The sequence below is a fragment of the Cyprinus carpio genome, chromosome A15, assembly GCF_018340385.1.
Source record: "Cyprinus carpio isolate SPL01 chromosome A15, ASM1834038v1, whole genome shotgun sequence".
Lineage (NCBI taxonomy): Eukaryota > Metazoa > Chordata > Actinopteri > Cypriniformes > Cyprinidae > Cyprinus > Cyprinus carpio.
Window position 1 is genome coordinate 19,694,565 of NC_056586.1, and position 20,585 is coordinate 19,715,149.

The 20,585-nt window shown below is 36.7% G+C and overlaps 1 protein-coding gene and 1 pseudogene across 1 annotated transcript; one reads left to right on the plus strand and one right to left on the minus strand.

The window, feature by feature from the left end:
• The window catches only part of LOC109104379, a 248,414-nt pseudogene that overhangs the window by 60,124 nt on the left and 167,705 nt on the right, over positions 1–20,585 (minus strand).
• mab21l1 (mab-21-like 1) lies at positions 10,597–13,725 on the plus strand. The gene has a single exon (XM_042771424.1). The coding sequence runs from the start codon at positions 11,179–11,181 to the stop codon at positions 12,256–12,258; it is 1,080 nt and encodes a 359-aa protein (XP_042627358.1). The 5' UTR covers positions 10,597–11,178; the 3' UTR covers positions 12,259–13,725.

Below are 20,585 nucleotides of genomic sequence, written 5' to 3' on the forward strand. Positions count from 1 at the left end.
AGAATTACTAAAGCACCTATTAAGCATTATGCTCCGTCCTTTCTTCAGCTCTCTCTTTGAATGCGACTGAATGCATTGGGGCGTTCAATAGACTCTGAGAGGAGAAAGACTGGAGTTATTGGGGAGGAAACATGATGACAGAAATATTTAAAAGATAAAAAATGACTGCCACAGAGCTCATAATGGCGAACTGACCAAATGCATTTACAAAAAGCCTCTTTAGAGCTTAAAATTGACATGAAAGTTCTGGTTTGTGAGTTTATTTATTACCAGCTTGACAGTTTTTTATTTCCATCATCATTGGAGCTTAAACTATTAGATATTGTCAACAAAGTACATTTACATTTTAAATGCTTAAATTTATGGCAAAATGTGTGTTTCTTGTCCACAACCTAACTCTGCAGGCAACATAGTGCTGGAGCAGTTCAAAGCAGAAAGGACAGAGCATGAATGGCAATTGTACTTAACAGGATTGGAGAAGGCCCTGACGGTGGCTCTTGAGACGCAGGTCGTGTGGCGTTAAATGGCTGTCACCCACTCAAAGATCCACGGCTTGGGAAGAGGACAAACAAAAGCCCCTGCTATTTGCGAGCCCCGGAGCTATGTCAAGAACAGGGTCCCTGCAACTCCAGGCAACCTGAAATATGTTGTTCATTAAGTGCTTAGGTCTTGGGTATCTAAACTTCAGAACTTATGGAATGCAGACTTGGGTTTCAACTAAATGTTATATAAATATGAACCACTGACATCTGCTATAGGAAAGTATAATTGAGAGATTTGTTCTTTGTTCTTTTGCCCCAGACTATGGGCTATAATGAGACCTCAAGGGGAATCTACCTATTAAAACAGCAGGTATCTAACACCTGTCCAGAAATATTGCTTTGACTATAGTCTTTTCACACATACACAAAAAACAACATAGCTATAGTGCTGCCTGGCTTTTGCACTTAAAATTATAGCACTTCAGTACAAAGAGAATGAGAATTTGGGATTTTTTTTTTTTTTTTACATATGAAGTTAATCAATTACTATAGAGTAATCTTACCCTTAACCCTAAAGAAAACATTCTGCGTTTTTATAATTCATTGCATTATTTATTTTATTAATAATAATAATAATAATAATAAAATGACATTTACATTTATGCCTTCAGCATTACATTCATTCACTGCTTGCGCCATGCTCCACTGTTTGAGCTACAGGAAAGGGAATGAAATCAAATAAAATGAAATGATAGTAATACTCAATCAATATTTGCTTTTTATGACATTTTACACAAATCTCTGAATGTGAAAGGTAGGTTCTTTCAAATTGGGCTCACTTTTTGGGCGACATACGTATACACACATAGACTACAAAAACCTCTAGCATGAAGACTCCTTAATATGACCCTTATCAAACCTCTAATTGGATTGCCAGCACTTGTAAGCAACAATTCTGGGCCTTTTGCCTTTTCTCCTTTTGTATTCAACAAAATACCAAAACAATTGGATTGGGATCAAATGGACTGAGAACTTTTTGTTCTCCTGTAACACAACAGGTTGACTGGAATTGGACTGGGCAAATGCCTCAGCCCTCCGTTTGAAGGATGGGGATATTTGAATTTCACAGGGTCCAAGTGACCAATCGAATCAAAGCTCCACACTGGCCATTGTCTGGCCTTTTACCAGTCTATTCTTAAAACAGCAACATGTGATTCACCATTTAAACCAGAACTTGCAGTTTGGTTCACATACTCGTGAATAATAGTTTAGAAGGATGTGGTATTTCTGAAACAATAACCCTTCAACTTTACTGGATCCATTATTTATGACTAAAGGAATGAACTAGCGAAATTTGGTCGAGTCTTGTGTGATCGAAGAGTATCCCCTCATTAATTCAAATGCCAAAATAAACCCTCCCCTAGCACCAACATCAATCATGTTAATTACGCCAAACACCATAATAACAATAATTACAATAATATCTCATTAAGAAGGAGAGAGTGAATGACGGGGGAGAATTAATAGCAGGCAGGTGTACAACACACTGCAATTATGGAGCCTGAAATTAGTTCATCACCCAAAGGCACACTGAGAAGAAAGAGAACTACTCAGAGAAAGTGAGAGGAAGGGAGGGGAGGTAGAGAGAAAGTGGGAGTGAAGTTTCTCTAGCCCCCCAAAAAATTAAATAAAAAGAGAATTGCAAATAAGCAAATAAAAATGTCTTAAATGTGTAAATTGGGGGAATAAAAAAAATTAAAAGGAGGTGGGGGGGAGAAAAAGCAGCTTTTCCTGGCAGAGCTGTGGGCAAGGATGAAAGGGGAGCAGCCCACCGTGATCAAGGGATCCACGGAGCTCTGCGGCAGCCATCATGCCTGCACCTCGCTGGCGACTGGCAGCTTTCTCCTTCTCCTGTCAATCATTCATTACGCCAAGCTGGAGTTGTAGAGGAAGCACCTCCTTGCCTTGACCTATCATATTACAGCTTCTGTAAACGACTAATCCGCGTTCGTCAGATGGTGTCAACACCTCCGCCTGATTTGTGCACGCTCAGCCCCGCCAACAGCAAAACTGACACAAAATTGACACAATAAGAAAATCATTTGAATTTCAGTACAGTGTAGTGCAGAAGTCAGAGCATATATTGTATACTGCCCATGTTTGTGTGTGTGTGTATATAGAGTATATATATAATATTATTCAGCAAGGATGCATTAAATTGATCAAAAGTGACAATAAAGGCAATTGTAATGCTAAATTAAAATTCTATTTCAATTTCTTTTTAATTTTCTATTCATCAAAGAATCCCCCAAAATATCTTGGTTTCTGCAAAAACAAGTCAGCAAAGATTATTCAGATTTCTGAATTCAACTTTACCATCACAGGAATAAATGACATTTTAAAGTATATTCAAATTCAAATAAATTATTTTCAATTAGAATATTCTATCACAATATTACTGTTTTTTTTTTATAATAATAAATGCAGCCACTCAACTGTCTTTTTGTTTTAAAAAAAAAAATACTGGCAACAGCAATATGATAGACATCAATACACACACAAATACACAAAAAATTGCCTTTTTTATTATTATTAATGATATTAATTATTATTATTGTAATTACATGTTACTGTTAATTAAACATTTGAGTCATTTTTTGATCAGTAAGATTATATTTATATATATAAACATCAGTATTTAATAGTTAGCTAGTTAGTTAGATTTAATTACTTTTAATAACAATAATTACTATTGTAATAAATGTTACTGTACTGTATTTTTCCTTAATTTCTCCATTTTTTATCTATTTTTTTTAAGCAAACTATGAGAAGCCAAGGCTGTTGAATGTTTTATTGTAAGGAGAGCACGTGGTCTTCAGGATGGCTCTTTTAGCCCGAGGGCTGTTCCAGCGTGCAGAGAGAGCCCTCAAGGCAGGAAGCGGCATGTCAGCTCTTCCCCTGCCCTCTCCAGGAGTTTCAGCAGGAGCTGCACACCTACTGAATTTTGATAATGGAAGCCGGCTGACTCAACCTCTACATTAATGAGGCTGGTCAAGAGCTGCCACAAGCTGGAACCCTAAAAATCCAACAAAACACCAGAACAGGAGGCCAGTGCATGTATTAATCTTTTGAGCCTGTGATCTTAATGTAACACGGTGATTCAGGTGGAGCTAAATAGCAATGGCAAAATGCTAACATGTTTGCAAACTTACTTAAGTTTATCAATCAATATATAAATTGTAAACAAGTATTAAAGTTATCATCTGAGAATTAAACAACAAATTTGTCTCTTTCAATCTGTTGTAGGCTATCAAAAAATCGAACGCTAGCTTAGCTTAAAAGAGGCTAACCAATTAACTGGTGAGTCAGTTCGTCACTGCCTGTTCTTAAAAGCACCACTGACCATAAAATGAGCTTCCTAATTCATTTGGCCCTGAAATCAGTCTTTCACATAAAGCAGACGTAAGGATATCAATCATTTTAACCTTCACTGAGGCTACGTGTCAGCGTCACAAAACAGCTCATGTGGTGTTAATGAGCGTGTAATATAAAACACCGGCCACTAGCTCCATATGTTGCAGCATTATGGAAAGCAGACTCTTGCTTCTGTTACCAGACAGATTTGTAGTTATAGTCTGATTATTTTGCCAATTTGACACATTTAAGAATTTATATATATATATATATCTTCTACTTCTAAATTTCATGTGTAATTATATATATATATATATATTTATATATATACACACACATACATAATGACATTTACAATTATACAAAAATATTGCCAAAATTGCAACAAACTTTGATTACTTAGCCACTTTTACATCAATGTGGCAAATCTTACACCTCCATAAAAGATTATAACATCTCCATAAAAGAGCATCAAATTCAGCCAGCCAGGTGACTATCCATTTCACATTGTCAATTAAGTGTCATTGTGGAGGGATTCTCAGTATAAGTCAGCAGGCGGAAACGAGGCGGGGGCTCGTCCGCGTTATTAATGGAAATGATATACGTCAATATGGCCATGTCGCCTCCCACGTGTCAGCCTGTCGTCTTACACAAAGGAACTGGCAACTTATGAACTGCCTGCGCCAGTACATCGAGTCCATAAAACAACTGGCCCCAGTCACCAGGGAGCCCCCCTTGGTCCCGCCCCCTCCCGGGAACAGAAACCGCCCCCCTCACAACAGATGACACAGATGGGGAGAGGGCAAACAAAAAAGGGGGCTTCCTTTGTAGCAAGTGGGAACCTTTTCAAAAAGCCATTCATGCAACAAATTGGGGAAAGCTGGACCTCTCTGCATCACTATAGGTTCTTGCTCTTTCAATGGCTAACCTATAAGAGCAGACAGCTTTCTCTGTGAAAAAGCAATAAAATACACAGCTGAGAGTTGCAGGATTACAAATGATTTGGGTATTTTTAGTATTTTGTTTTGGGTTTAGGTCACGCATGCATTGTACTGTTGAAAGATTAAAAATACAATTTAAATGTCTGTCCTACTAAATCCTGCAGTGATTTATCTAATGGATTTGCCTGTTCTTATACTTTAAAGCATTAAAAAAGTAAACTCCCTCTCTTGAATGCACTATCGAGTCTTTACTGCTTCACGAGACGTTTCGCTAGAAAGCACCTGTCTTACTTTGCAGTTTGCTCACTTTCTTTTGGTTTGTTCTCGCTCTCCTGTGGCGGCTTCTTCCCCCCTTCTACCTTTTCTCCTCCCTTTTGCAATCTGCATAGAGAGACATTTGTCATCATTAGCCCAGCTCTGACAGTTGGCACCCAGCACCTCAGATCTCAAGGACTGGCAATTATGAAGCCTTCATCCCTTATTTGGGTTACATGGCCTAATTTCATCATGGGCTTCAACCACCAGCATTTCATTACCCGAGCCCCCCAACCTGGGAAAGAAAAATGCAGTCTTTTTCTCTCCTTTTTTTCTCTTTGTTTTCACCCTCCAGAACTGGCTGTTGTGCGCACGTGCTTCTCAGAATAGGGCGGTATAATTAATTTGAAATGCATCAAGGCATTGTCCTCACCGGGGCTGTTGAGAGGAGTGTTGTGGTTGAGTATCATCAGGTCAGTGAGCAAATGATTACGGACTCAACCTCTAAACATGGGATGTCTCCAAGACATTAAGATTAATCACAGGGAGCTGAAGAGGTTGGTGTATTGTGACGGCTGCTTGTTAAAGGTGTTTTTCCGAGCTAGGGGTTTGTGTACGCCACTTGGAAACAAACAGATAAAAATAAATGGATTCGTTTGCTGAATACAAAATTAAAATGACACTCCATGGGAAACTTTCAAAAGTTTGAATAGTTTATAGGAATTTAAAAGTAAAGTTTACGAAGAAAAGAAATTCTGACATCATTTATTCAACCTCATGATGTATCAAACTTACATTGCTTGCTTTCTTGTGCAGAACCATATATATATATATAACAACACAGGACTTTCATTGTATGGAGGGGAAAAAAGCGCACAAATACATTTTTCAAAACAGCTTTTTTTGTGGTCCAGAAGAAAATAAGTCATACAGGTTTAGAAATGACATGACAGTAAGTAAATTACAGAATTTTCATTTTGGGGTGAACTATCCCTTTAATTTGACTCTCATTTGAGGAATTTATTTTGTGAATGCTCAACTTCTCAAAAAATCTTCAAATGTGTAAAATTTCTAACTAACGGACATTTAAATCAAAAGGTCCTTTTTTGAATAAACTAATGAAATCAATGCTAAATCTATGCAAATAAATGCATGTCATTAATCAGAGAAGCTGACAAGCAATGCATATTGCTTGGGGTGGGGGGGGGGGGTCAAAGCACAAAAAAGTGAAACATTTTCCAACGTTCCTCTCTCTCCCTTGCACTTAAGGGTTATAGTCTCGCTTTAGCCTATCTAGTCCGCTATACCAAAAAATTCTGCATTTTACAGAGTGGGTTTTGTCCTCTTCTCCCAAATTCCCCCCTGAGAGGAGGCTTCTAATACAGCATGTAAAATAAAACAAATGGAGGGAGAGAATTCAAAGCGTGAGAGGCAGGGGGCTGACAGCCGATAGGCAAGAGAAAATTAACTGGGAGCCCTGCAGTGTTGCCATATTGCCTGAAATAACCAAATTTGCTTCGGAAGAAAACTCAATGACAATTTTGATATCCATTTGCAGGAAGCTGAAAGGGATATGTCATAATAAGTGTCCATCTTGTATAATGCAATCCCCACCAGCACCAGCTCCATGCTAATATTGCTGGTCTTAAATGGCAGGGGCTTTAATATGATTTATATTTGACTTCTACACTCCATTAAGTGCACTCGATAATCTGTGCTTTGACCTAGCGATGCCTTTTGGCTCAGATCCATATTTGCTATTCTTTTTTTTTCTTTTCTGCTGTCGCAAAATGATGATGGGATCAGTGTTAAAAAACTGTCTATGAATGATGATGAAATAAAGCTGAGCTGACCTCCTTTTGTCACTGAATAATAGGATTATTAATATCAGTGTGGAGAATGACTATTAACTTCAATTAGGACTCTCTAAAGCTCTTGATATATTCAAATCTGCAAATAACTCTCCTGGTACTATTAATATTGGCATACCAGGGTCTAGCCACATAAGAGTGCTATCTAATGTTGATGTTGTGCTATCTAATGTGATGTGATTTTTTAAATTAGCAAATTGGGTTATTAATGAGGGATTCTAATTAAATACTGTACAGGTTTTTTTTTTTTTTTTTTTTTTTTTTTGCATGACAAAAACTGTATCATTGTCTGCAATGCATTTCATATTAAAAACTTCTTATACATACATAAAAACCAAAAAGAGACATAAAAACACATTGTAAATTCCATGTTATATTAATATAAAAATACAAAAAATAATAAAAATTATATAATAAAATTTATCAATTAATAAAACAAAAGTATTATAATTTAAAAAATAAATAAAATAATAATAATAATAATAATATGTATATTAGTTATTCTAATCAATCAATATACTGTCACTTTAATATCTTATTGAATTTGCATTACAAAAATACAAAAATATTTTTTTCATTTAGAATCTTAACATTATAACAGATAATAAGACCTAAATTTAAACATCAATTTCTTAAAAAAATAAAAAAAACTATTCTGTGACAGTTAAACATGGTACATGTGTTTGACAAGGGCCTTTGTCAGCACGCCTGACCATTTTGACAGGAGAATCGCTCTTCAAAACGAGACGGGAGGGAGAGAGAAAAATGAAGAGATCATTGGCGAGGAAACTCCAGAACAAAGAGGCCTTCAATGAGCTAAACGTTTCCTGGGTCATATGCTCGTCCAAAAAGGGGCGGAAGCGGGAGTCATTGTATTGATTTACACAATCCTGCATCCTATTCGCTGGGTCAGAAAATAGCACCCATACTGTTGTCACATCCTCATATATCACAGCAAATCCTCTGGATAGTGTGTTATGGCCACAAAGACACACAGATCGCAACGTTGTGGAGACGCAGAGTGCGTGAGAGGAGATGGAGATTTGAAGTGCCTCCAGGTCACACTTAACAGGACACTTGAGTCACATATACAGTACTGAATGGTTTGGAACCAAATGATTTGAGATGCGGCACAAAAGTTTCCAAATGAACTGAATAGTTCTTGTTATTTTTTTAAAAGTGTGTTTATAAAATCAAACACTTCCTGGATCTGATCCTGGACAATTATGTACTACAATATCATAAAACACTGAAATTTAAATACTGATAAACACCAACTTAAGTCCCATTCCATAAAGTAAGTTAAATGGATTGGAAGAGTCAAGGACTAAAAGTGTTATTAACAGGAGCAGAAGAAGTAGTAGTTATGCCAGACACTATAACACCATACTGCTATATACTGTAACATACTGGCAAACAAAAGACAAGCAACTGATTCAGACATACAAAAGCAATGCTACACATCAGAGCTTGAACCGGTGAAAGGGAGGGAGACTGTTTGATCTGATATGGTTGGGTACCTGCCATGTAGGTAATGTGTGTGTGTGTGTGCATTAGAGAGAGAGAGAGAGAGAGAGAGAGAGAGAGAGAGAGAGAGAGAGAGAGAGAGAGAGAGAGAGAGAGAGAGGTTGGTGAGGTTGAAAGCTGGGTTAAACAGAAAGCACAAAACAATTCTGAGTAAGAAAGTGTCATAATAATAGTATTTTTTCTCTTCCTCTCATGTGTCAAATCATCCCCAAAAAACCTACAAAGGTTTCATGTCACCTATTGCATGTACAGTAGCCTATAATTAGTCTTTTGAACACATTTTTCTTTTGTAAAAGTATATATATATATATATATATATATATATATATATATATATATATATATATATATATATATATATATATATACATAGTGTTACATCGCTGTTAAAGGCCCATACAGCATTCACCTTGCTTTTATTTCCGGACAGAGGCCAAGGACAATTGATAAGTGTGATCTCTGCCTGAAAACAGCAGAGCTCTATTAATTATGGTTGGCAAAATCATGCAGGCAGAAGGAGCCAAGCAGACTACAGTGAGGACTAGAGCCAACGGACCGTGATGCCTCCGTACAGTGACCTAACAATCTGTTCTGTTCTATGCACTGAAACAGACATGCTTATAGATATATGAAGAACATGTATAAATATCATAGTCTATTAAACATCCATTCAAACTAGTCTCCTCCTTTTTTTAAAAGAGAGAAATGTTTTTACTCAGAGTGCCATATAAGCGCCGCGTCATGTGATGATGGGGATTTGGAAAGGGCACGAGGAATCTTGTCACGTAGCCACGAGATGATCTTGTTGTTTGTTATTTGATTTCAGAAATAATATCGCGAATAGGTGTTTCTGCATTTCGCGCATTGAAACACAACTTATATTTTTCCAGATATGCCTATCGTTGCGTGATCTGAAGAATTTTATCGTTAAAATATTTCCTTGTTGCAGTAGGATTTTTGAACGTTTAATCTGACGAAAAAACAAATTTGCATAAAAGGCTAAAATAAGAAAACACAGGCACGTTATAAAAGCAAAAGCTTTTGAAACAACGTTTCAAAAAATTGTAGGCTAATTAAAACGAATTGTGACTAATTGTACCCTGGACAAAAACAGAAAATGTATACGACTCTAGTAGTTAATAAAAAATAATAAAATAAGTTCAGATTTATAAGATAATATCTTCTTTCCATCGAACAAATAAAAAAAAAAGTTTTAATTCAAGACATTAAAGAACTCTCATGAAAGACGAATTATAAAGATCAAAAAGACGCTTCTTCTTTTACATTTGCTACAACTCTTCGGAGTGGCTTATTTTTATGCAAAATTAAAACTTTGCAGAATACTCTTTTTTAAATAATTAAAATTAAAATAACTAATTAGACACAAAATGCGACAGGAATTTAAATATGTTAGGAAGACCGCCTTAACCCACATTATTTAAACTAAAAAGGCCTTCATCTTCATTTAATAGTGAACTTCACAAAAGCATAACTTAATCTTTTGATATGCTATAAGTAAGACGACGACACAAATTAACAAAATGCTTCATTTTCTGTTTTATAACAAAATTAATAACATTGATTCATGTTTGAAAGATTTAAAACGAAACAAAAGTTTCCGGCGTTCGGTACTGAGACATGTCGTGTTTAAAATCATATTCATCATATCCATCCAATCATATCCATAATACTATTGCAAAATAATTGAAACAATATCTCTATTAGTATAGTATTCAAAGCGAATTTTAAATAAAGTACACTAACGCTATTGTCAAACGTGGACATTTAAACATTAAAAACATAACATGAAACAATACCGCAACACCAAAAGAAAAATCGAATTAACAGGTCAACGAAAAACATTAGGCTATGCATGTCAAACTACAGAGAAAAAAAAATACAAACGATAGACTATTTTGGTCAAATTGTAATACAGATTTTAAAACAATAATGAAAATGAAACTTTTAAATATGTATATCAAATTATACATCTTAAATATTCTATTCTCAAACAGCCTATACAATGACATTAATTCTGATAAAAAGAAAATAGCCTAAATAATAAAAGACATAATCTGTATCTAATAAGAACAGCAGGAAAGCCCGTATATATCGCGAATAAACCTGTATCTTCTCCCTCCAAAGTGTAGGTGTGTTTCCACCAGACGATTCGGTTGTGTATAAAAGCGGAGGATTAATTTGTCGTCAAAAAACGGAAGGCAGTGACGACTCGAGCCGCGATTGGACGAGCTCCTCTCAAACCCTCCCTTTATAATTTCACAGGAGTGAGTTCGGAGTCTTAAACACACCAACACAGCTAAGGGACACTTAAGAGCACCCTGCACTTTTCAACCCCTATTGCCAACAGAGAAAAGACACCGCAAGTGGATACAAGAGGTTTGCTGAACTACTGATCCGTGCGTATGGACTTTCAAATGCTGAATTAGAGCAAGGGGTTTGACTTTTTTGCTGGTTGCAATTGAAAACAGAAGCTGATGATTTAACTGCCCGACTCTGTGCATGTGCTCAACGCACAAATAAAAAGCTTATTTTTTTATTTCATAATCCCTTTTTTTCCCTCTAAATAGTCCACTTTCTTCTCTAAAATTGGCTCCTGTACAAACAGCCGCGTTGGATCCCTCGGGTTACTGCGAGACTCCGGTGTACAACCCGGATCTCTGTCCAAATATGATCGCCGCCCAGGCCAAGCTGGTGTATCATCTCAATAAATACTACAACGAGAAATGCCAGTCTCGGAAAGCGGCCATCTCCAAGACCATCCGGGAGGTGTGCAAGGTGGTCTCAGATGTCCTGAAGGAGGTGGAGGTCCAGGAGCCTCGCTTTATCAGCTCCTTAAACGAAATGGATAACCGCTTCGAGGGGCTCGAGGTCATCTCCCCAACAGAATTCGAGGTGGTCCTGTATCTGAACCAGATGGGGGTCTTCAACTTCGTGGACGACGGCTCTCTGCCGGGCTGCGCCGTGCTCAAGCTAAGCGACGGGCGGAAGAGAAGTATGTCCCTCTGGGTCGAGTTCATCACGGCTTCGGGATACCTGTCCGCGCGCAAGATCCGCTCCAGGTTCCAGACGCTCGTGGCGCAGGCAGTGGATAAGTGCAGCTATAGGGACGTGGTTAAAATGATCGCTGACACCAGCGAGGTGAAATTACGCATCAGGGACAGATATGTGGTGCAGATCACCCCCGCGTTCAAGTGCACCGGCATATGGCCGCGCAGCGCTGCCCACTGGCCGCTTCCGCACATCCCGTGGCCTGGTCCGAACAGGGTGGCAGAAGTCAAAGCCGAGGGTTTCAATCTCTTATCGAAGGAGTGTTACTCGTTGAACGGGAAGCAGAGCTCGGCGGAGAGTGATGCCTGGGTGTTGCAGTTCGCCGAAGCGGAAAACCGACTGCTCCTGGGAGGGTGCAGGAAGAAATGCCTGTCCCTGCTCAAGACGTTGCGCGACCGTCACCTTGAACTGCCCGGGCAGCCTCTCAACAACTACCACATGAAAACTCTTGTGTCTTACGAGTGCGAAAAACACCCGCGCGAGTCGGACTGGGACGAGAACTGCCTCGGGGATCGACTGAACGGGATTTTATTGCAGCTCATTTCGTGCTTGCAGTGCAGGAGATGCCCCCATTATTTTCTGCCAAACCTAGACCTTTACCAAGGAAAGCCACATTCGGCCCTTGAAAATGCTGCCAAACAGACTTGGCGACTGGCAAGAGAAATTCTAACCAACCCTAAAAGCCTGGAAAAACTCTGAGGTAAAAAAAAAATAATAATAAACGGCATGTTTGTGAATAGGAGGTCTGAATTGATCAAAGTTCTGAGGCCTAGACGATGCTAATCAGGAACTCTTCCACAAAATGGTCACTGTTGAAACCAACCCACGATGTTTTTGTTGTAAAAATATTTTAGAGAGCGTTTAAAAATACTTCACATGAAATGAATTTGTCTTAAGGAGGGAGAAAACTGTATCAACGATCAAAATGAATGGTTACCTGTCAGTATTACTGTTTCTTTCTCTCCTTCTTGCGAGCCCTGCCCAACAACACGTTTTACCTAAAAGCTTTCGAAACAAAGCTATGTGACAGAATACAACTTGTACATTTTATACTGTAAATAGACACATTTGTAGATTGTGAATCCGGTGGTCTGCAGTTGTGAATGTTGTTCTGTGACACGTAAATAGAAGTATAATTTCACCTGTTTTAACATTCGCCTGGATTATTTCTGAAGAGAGAAAGAAGAAAAAACATTTAGACCTTCATCGGCGATTTAATCTATTATCAATGGCAAATTTCTAAAGTTTACATTTTAATGGTACTATTTGTTACTTTCCTAAACATTCCATACGCATACTTGAATTCTTATTTAAAGTATATTCGACCGTTTTTGTTTGTACCTTGCTTACCTGATAAAAGGCTGAAATTGAGAATATATATATGAAAAAAATATACCTGAAAATAATGCACTTGAAATACACTGGAGTATAACATTTTGTGATTTGATTTTTTTATATCTGTCTCTGAGTTTATTTAAAGAGTTAATAAAAACAAATTAATATTTGTGTCCAAATAATGATTCATGATGCATAAACACTGCAGTGAATAGGCAGGATTTTGGGGGATTTTTGAGCATCTGGATCTTTGGCATAAAAATGATATGATGTAGCGTGATTGTTATAAAATAAAAAAAGGGGGGGGGGGGGACACCAAAAAAGAAAGAAGAAGGGAAAAAAACATTTCTTCCTGTGAACAGTGTTGTTGAGCGAAGGACAAAGATGAACTAAAATATGTATTGCAGAAATGTGTCTTAACGATAAAAATCTCTCATGACAGTTTTACACATCAGAAATGCACCCCTACATTTGAAATGTTAAAATAATGTCATTTTAACCTACAGCTTTTTAGACTATATTTCCTTCACTCAAAATGTAGCTAATTCATGACAAAAGTGAGGATTGTCGATTTACGCGATTAATTTTACGTGGTTAATTTTACATAGGCTATTTGAACATAAATCATAATTCTAACTGATATTTTGTCATGAATGCAGGTCTAGTAAAAACTAAATGTATTCAAAGCCTTTTTAAAAATAAAATCAAGATCTTTGCACGTGGCCTCACGGGGCATTCAAGGCATGGGCCTCGATTTAGATAAAAAAAAGATTTATTTTTAACGTTATTAAATAATTGACGGGTTTAATAAAGCTGTAAGATTGTTAAACACTTTATGGTATTTTATTTTGTTCCATGTCATTCAGAGTGCAATTCTGCTTGGTATTTTTATGTGTACACACTTACAAATACATATACAAATGCAACCTACTTTGGCATCAATGCGTCTGAAGGCTGGGTCATCTTCGTCCACTTCAAAATAGATTTCCGTGGTAGTGATAGAGAGAGTCCCACGAGCTACAGTGACCGGGGCAATAAGCTGGGCCGGGGTGCTCAAAACAACAGGGCCTATAAAAAGGAAACAAAATTTTATTTTCACAGGGGAAAATAAATCAGAATAGGTCTCGTCAGGCAGTCACCAACAAACGATACGCAATGCGTAAAAAGTTTGTCACTTATGCATTTATCCACAACAATACACGTACATCAAACAATTTGTAACATTTCTTCAGAATTTGTTTGTAATATTTTTTTCAAGCTTGCCTTCAACAGTTTTGTAGACTTGGACATGACGGTGGTCTAACGATCTTAAGCACTGGCGTCATCTTGTGTGTTGAGCGAAATATATTGCATGTAGTAGGTATATTCAAAATAATTTGGATTTACACAAAAATAATGAATTAAGTTTTTTGTTTCTAATCGAATCAAAAGGTAAATATGGTGCAGAGTTTTACACAAACATGCGCATGAAAAATGAAATGGGGAAAATATGTAAATTTTAAAGCGAATCATTTCAGCAATTACACGATTAGTCCTCCAAATTGAAGCATCGGCTATCTGAAATTATACAAAGAAAAAATCCCTTCGATTTTTTTAATAGGTAAGTTTTTCTATGAGGCCTAACGGCAATAATTTCACAGTCACTTTCTTTCATTATTTTGCTACAAAACAAATCATATGTGAGTGATACGCATTTATGCGCTTCCTAATCAAATCAGTCGTTGAAATTCTCTTTTGATGACATGAAACCTGTAAAATTGACCTTACAAACATTATTAAAATATTAACAGACGTTTTGACCTCCGGTCAGATGACTAGGATCTAATCCCAACTGCGCGCGCTCTAAATTTTTCTCTTTGACCAGTCCTCTGTCTTTTATTAGTTCACCCTTGAATCAGCCCACGGGTCCGTCCTGGATGTGAGGAGAGGCTCTAGAAATTGGGATATTTATCGATCCCCCTGAACTCCAAAGAGCCACTTTAACGTCTCATCAATCTTAATCTGCTCTCCTCGGCCAATTATGCCCGATACTGTTGCAAGATTACAAGTGGATTTGGGTTTCAATTCCCAGAGCACTCCTTCACTGCTCTCCCAGACCGCTCCTAGAAACCAAAGCCGCTCTGCCTCCTTTTGTACCAGCTATAACATCCGCCATTTCACTTTCCAGCAAATATTACAAACGAACGTGATCAGTATATTTTGATTAAATAAAAACAATCAGTGTAGCAGCAAAGCAGGACTTTAAATCAAAGATATGCTAGACTGAAAATAAACGAATAATGTAGTCTACAATACGATAAGAAGATTTTACGCGAAACATATATATATATATATATATATATATATATATATATATATATATATATATATATATATATATATATATATACAACCTTTAATCCGAATCAACGCCCACACACACACACACACACACACACAAACAAATGAATGCAAAATTGAGGAGCCGATGAATAAAACCACAAGTAGGCTATCCTCTTTGTTGGCCCCAACACAACACCTTTAATCCGAATCAAGGCCCTCTCATGTAAACTATACGTTTAATAGAGAAAGAGGCAATTGTTACGTGGCCTAGAGGGACACTTGTGAATCCAGAGACAATACAGCATTAATCCAGTGCGCAGAGAGGATTAGCGCTAAAGCCTTCAGAGACCTTTAAAAAATTGGGATCAAACAAAAATACATTCATATTACATAATCAGAGCGATCAGGTTTCACATGACATGTAATCTCATCTGCCGCTGGGACTGGACCGTTTCTCGATTGTGTAAAACCATTTGAACAACATTTATCCATGCTTCTAAACATTAGCTATAGGCCTATACTGTACTATAAGATACTACAGGCTACTATACTATACCATACTATACTATAGGTCTACTATAGCTACTATAGCATACTATTTATAACCCCCCACCACACACACAAAATACAAATAAATAAATAAATAAAAATAAAAATTACAAAAAAATAAAATGACACATTAAATAAAAAGTGTTCTAGTGATGTAGTGTTGATTTTAGAATACTAGTGAGGATTAGCAGATTATCATGTTGGAATGAAGGTGCAGTTGTACTCAGCAAATCTGAGCTGCATGCAGTTGGGTCACGCGGGCTCTGTCCTGACGTCAGCTGTTAATAAGACTGCCTCACACTATCGATTGTGATTTCACTGGAGTGTGGCAAGACAAAGGCATGCTGGGAAAATAGATGATTGTTCTCTCTGTCACTACAGGGGCCCTAATACAAATATGAAAATAAGACAATTTTTTGTTTGATCATAGTACAAATGTAGATGTGAAATAGATTAATAGAGTATAAAGTAAATATAACTGATACAGGTTAAATGTTACTACAGTGGTCTAATATGTAACAACAAACACACATGAGAGAGCCTATATGAAAGAAAAAAAATCATCTCTTGTATCATATCTCTTTAACATTACACCTATTCTGTCTATGTTTAGCTGGCAGCTCCTGTACTCTGATTGGCTGTAGGCGAACTGAGCCCTTCCCATTGGCGAACTGAGCCCTTCCCATTGGCTGTGAGAAGGCTGTTGTTGATTGGCCTATTGTTCACACTGCTGCTCATTAGCACTAGCATTAGCATGTAGGCCTGCAGTCAAAATAGAAACAGCACACACAGCGTACTGACACAGATAGCACAGCTCCCACTGTGGCAAAGATACACAAAAATTCAGATAACAGAGATCAACTATAGTAAAACAAATATGCATAACACACATCTTTGAAAACTAAATGTTGAGCAAATAAAATGATTGTCATTAAAACAGGTCACAACATAAGCCTACCTGCAATGAGTCATAAATAGCCTACATACTGAATAAAACAAATTTAGGCATAGTCATCCACAAATACTGCACCAACCTACAGTGGCAGATAATTAATGGTTTCCACTGAATTTTTAATTGTTTATTTTTTCAACATAAATTTACTAAAGTTGTCTTTAAAATAACCAGCACTTAAAAGTATAATCAAAAGTAAATCAAAGTGCTGGTAATACAATATCAGTGCATTTGATGCTTCATATTAATCTATTTGATGTTGCTCATTTAACATTTCAGGAATTTATAAGATGTGCCAGGATTTATGATTGATTGCATTCCAGTAAAATTACTCTTAACATAGATGGAAGAAAAAGAACAGCAGTCTGCATTCCTGCACTCCGAATTGGCTTTCATTGGTGAGAACATATTAAAGGTAATTGAGGCAATCCTGATTTAGATCTGATGAATGAATTCCTAAAAAAAAAAAGAAAAAAGTAGAATGGCACACAGAACTGCTTATAAATTGTGAATGAGTTTGACCAGGTTGTATGCTGGGAGCTCTAATAACATGATCAGCTATGCATAGAGGACTGAGCATTACATATATAACATTTCAGATAGCAAAGAAAATATATAGATAAATTAGGGCATTGGATTTTCTGCAGATTTATATATCTCTCAACACTCATTTTTAACCTTCAATGACTAATGAAGGTCTGCAGAGCGAGTGGGGCATTGATTATTCAGGGTATTATTAATAACATGTCAGCTACACATTCACTATACATATATCATATATAACATCTTCCAACGTAGAGCTGATAAAAATAGAAGTCATTCGGTTATTATAGTTGCTGAGAATAATGGAAATTCAAGTGATTTTTTAAAAAATGATTCCTCAAACTAAAATAAATAAAACAAAATAAAATAATAATTAGACAATTTTAGTTACAAAGGAAAAATAATCAGATTATCTTCCAAATATATTAAACATGAAGTTTGATTTGACAACTGTCATTATTACCAGCTGAAATTTGGAAAGGTATGTAACTATAAACAATGAACTCATCTATATTGATCTTGATTGCATCCTGTTTGTTGGTTAGAATCAATTCTATAATAATTATATTTATTTGATTTAATGCAATATTAGTGGTTTTTGAAGGGTTAATATGTCTTTAAATAGCCAAACTTGCCTCTGGAAATAAAAACCCGGGGACAGAAGTTTGCTGTGAGAGAAAAAATTGAAGAGAAAGACATATTTAAAATATTGTTTTACTATAGACTTAATAAATAAATAAATAAACATTCAGCAGGAAAAAGAAAAAAAAAGTAACACTGTCCAGAGCAATCCTTAAACCTACACACTGCCTGAAAAACGTAAACACAGTCCAAACGCAAAGTAACCACACTAACTACACTGGTCTGCCTCTAGATTGAAAGGTAAGATATATTTATATATCTGTTCTATGTCAAATTCTGTCATTCTGACAAAATGCCACGCTTAAGCTATGCCTAAATAAATAAATGCTACCAAATGTGGAATTATGCAGACATTTGAGATGAAGTGCTTACGGCACGACTTCTCTGTACAGGTAAACCTACAGGTACGTTTGAATATGACTTTATCATTTCAATAATATAACAAATTATGTCTAAAAATGATTAATCCAAACTCATGTGGCACATAGAACCTTTAAACCTGAGGACTGAAGGAAAGGATCACGTCATGGAGCTGATTTAACTTACTAAGCATGCTGAATGGAGAACCATCTCTTTCATACAGATTGCACTGTGTATTTTGTATAGGTTGACTCACCTGCCAAGTTGTCCACCTCTTTCTCCTGCAGTAGACTGACAGCGTCATCGTCCCCCTCGAGCATCAGCTCTGTCTCAGGGTTCTGGCTGACCACCGTCTGGCCACGGAAGGCCATCCTCCCTCTCAGAGCCTCGTCTTGCTGAGGGCCTGCAGTGAGACAAGGGTGATGAAAACAGACAATGTGTGTACTTCAGTTTGAATAGTATCAAAGCTCTTGGGGGGTCCCTTTTTCCTCAGTAAAGTCATCAATAAAGTCAGTTACAATAATAAGTCATTTGGGGCTGTTATCAACAAATAAAATCATTATCAACAAAATTCATGCAATGCAGAGGAAACACAGAAGTTGCATCTGAAGTGGCATTTAGATGCATATACACAATGTTTAATGCAAGGCATGAATGCTTTAACCTGCAGTTAAAAATGCTAAATAATGTTTTGATATTTTAATTTTAAAACGTTGAATACTGATATTTGAAATGATTTAAAAATATATAAAAAGGTACTTTAAAATGTGAAATTAAAACCACCAGTAGGTGGCAGCAAGTCACTGTTAATAAGTGAGTCATTGCGATTGAACTGACTCATTTAAATGATTGATTCATTCAGGATTTTTTTCAGAGGTGCAAAACAGTGCTGTGGCTTTGTTCGAAAGCATTTTTGTTGGCGAAATAGAGCAAAAATAGGCAATATGGTGTCTAAAACGTAAGCCTCTTATTATTAACTTCTTGTTGTATAAAATTAATATCACATTTGTGATTTTTGCGGGAAAAAAATGGCACTCTTCGTGTGATACTGATCAACTATATGAAATGATAAAAATATATAAATTTACTGCCCTCATATCTTGAATTTTGGGAGCATTCTAAATGCATTTTATCATAATGAATCATGCATTGAAAGAACACACACTAAATGAGCATTCAGTCTAGCTAGTGTTTAAGCACTCATAATTCCTCTTATAGGCTAATCAATGAAGCCGTCCATACACGGTATGATTAATGAATCTCTAACTTACATTGTACGTACATCGGCACTTTGTTGCTTATTATGAGAGAATTCGCGAGTTTCAGTCTCAAAACAAAACTCTGGGGTTTCAGCAATGTGTAATCTGACGCCTCTGATTGGCTACTGCATTCGGTCAACAGAATCGTATGTGAATGGTTATAATGAGCAACGCTGTAAAAATGCGTAATAATAAAATATATGCAACAAAAGCAGGTCTAAATTTAATACAGCAATTCAAACTTCATTTTAAGAATTTAAGAAAAACCAGGGGACCCCCCAAGTATATATTTTTTTGGGTATTATGGGGGGTCCCTTAATGCTTAAAGCACCCCCTCACTTCGAAAACTGGTGTACTTAAGCACATTTAAGAATCACAAGGCATAAAAAGTACATTAAAAATACCTATACAAATACAGAAAATCAATAAGACATGATAGATAAATCTTGTGGTTGCCAAGCAATGTAGGTACTTATTTTTTTTTTTTTTCAAAGATCCATTCACAAAAACGATAAAGATAACTATAAAAATAACTATGTTAGCGTCCATACCACCACACAATAACGTTCTTTTCTTATAAGCATGTGCTGCATTTTTGGCGTCCGCCGCTTTTATTGCTTGCACTCTTTAACGTAGGATGGATTCTGATTGCCTGATGTTTTTATCATTCATCAGCTGAAAAAAAAAAGGTTCTGAAAGGGATTCCAGTGATATTGTTTCTCTGAGCCATTATAGTTACAGTTGTGGTGTGGAATCTGATATTATTTTAAATTTAGACCAATTTTTAGAACTCTTTCAGAACTTTATCATTATCATTACAGTTAACATCCTTTGTGTCAGTGGTCACCAAACTTGGTCCTGGAAGGCCAGTGTCCAGCAGAGTTTAGCTCCGACTTGCCTCAACACACCTGCCTGGAAGTTTCAAGTATACCTAGTAAGACCTTGATTAGCTGGTTCAGGTTTGTTTGATTAAAGTTGGAGCAAAACTCTGCAGGACACAGACCCTCCAGGACAGAGTTTGGTGACCCCTGCTTTGAGTGAACAGGCATTAACACTTTATTCCT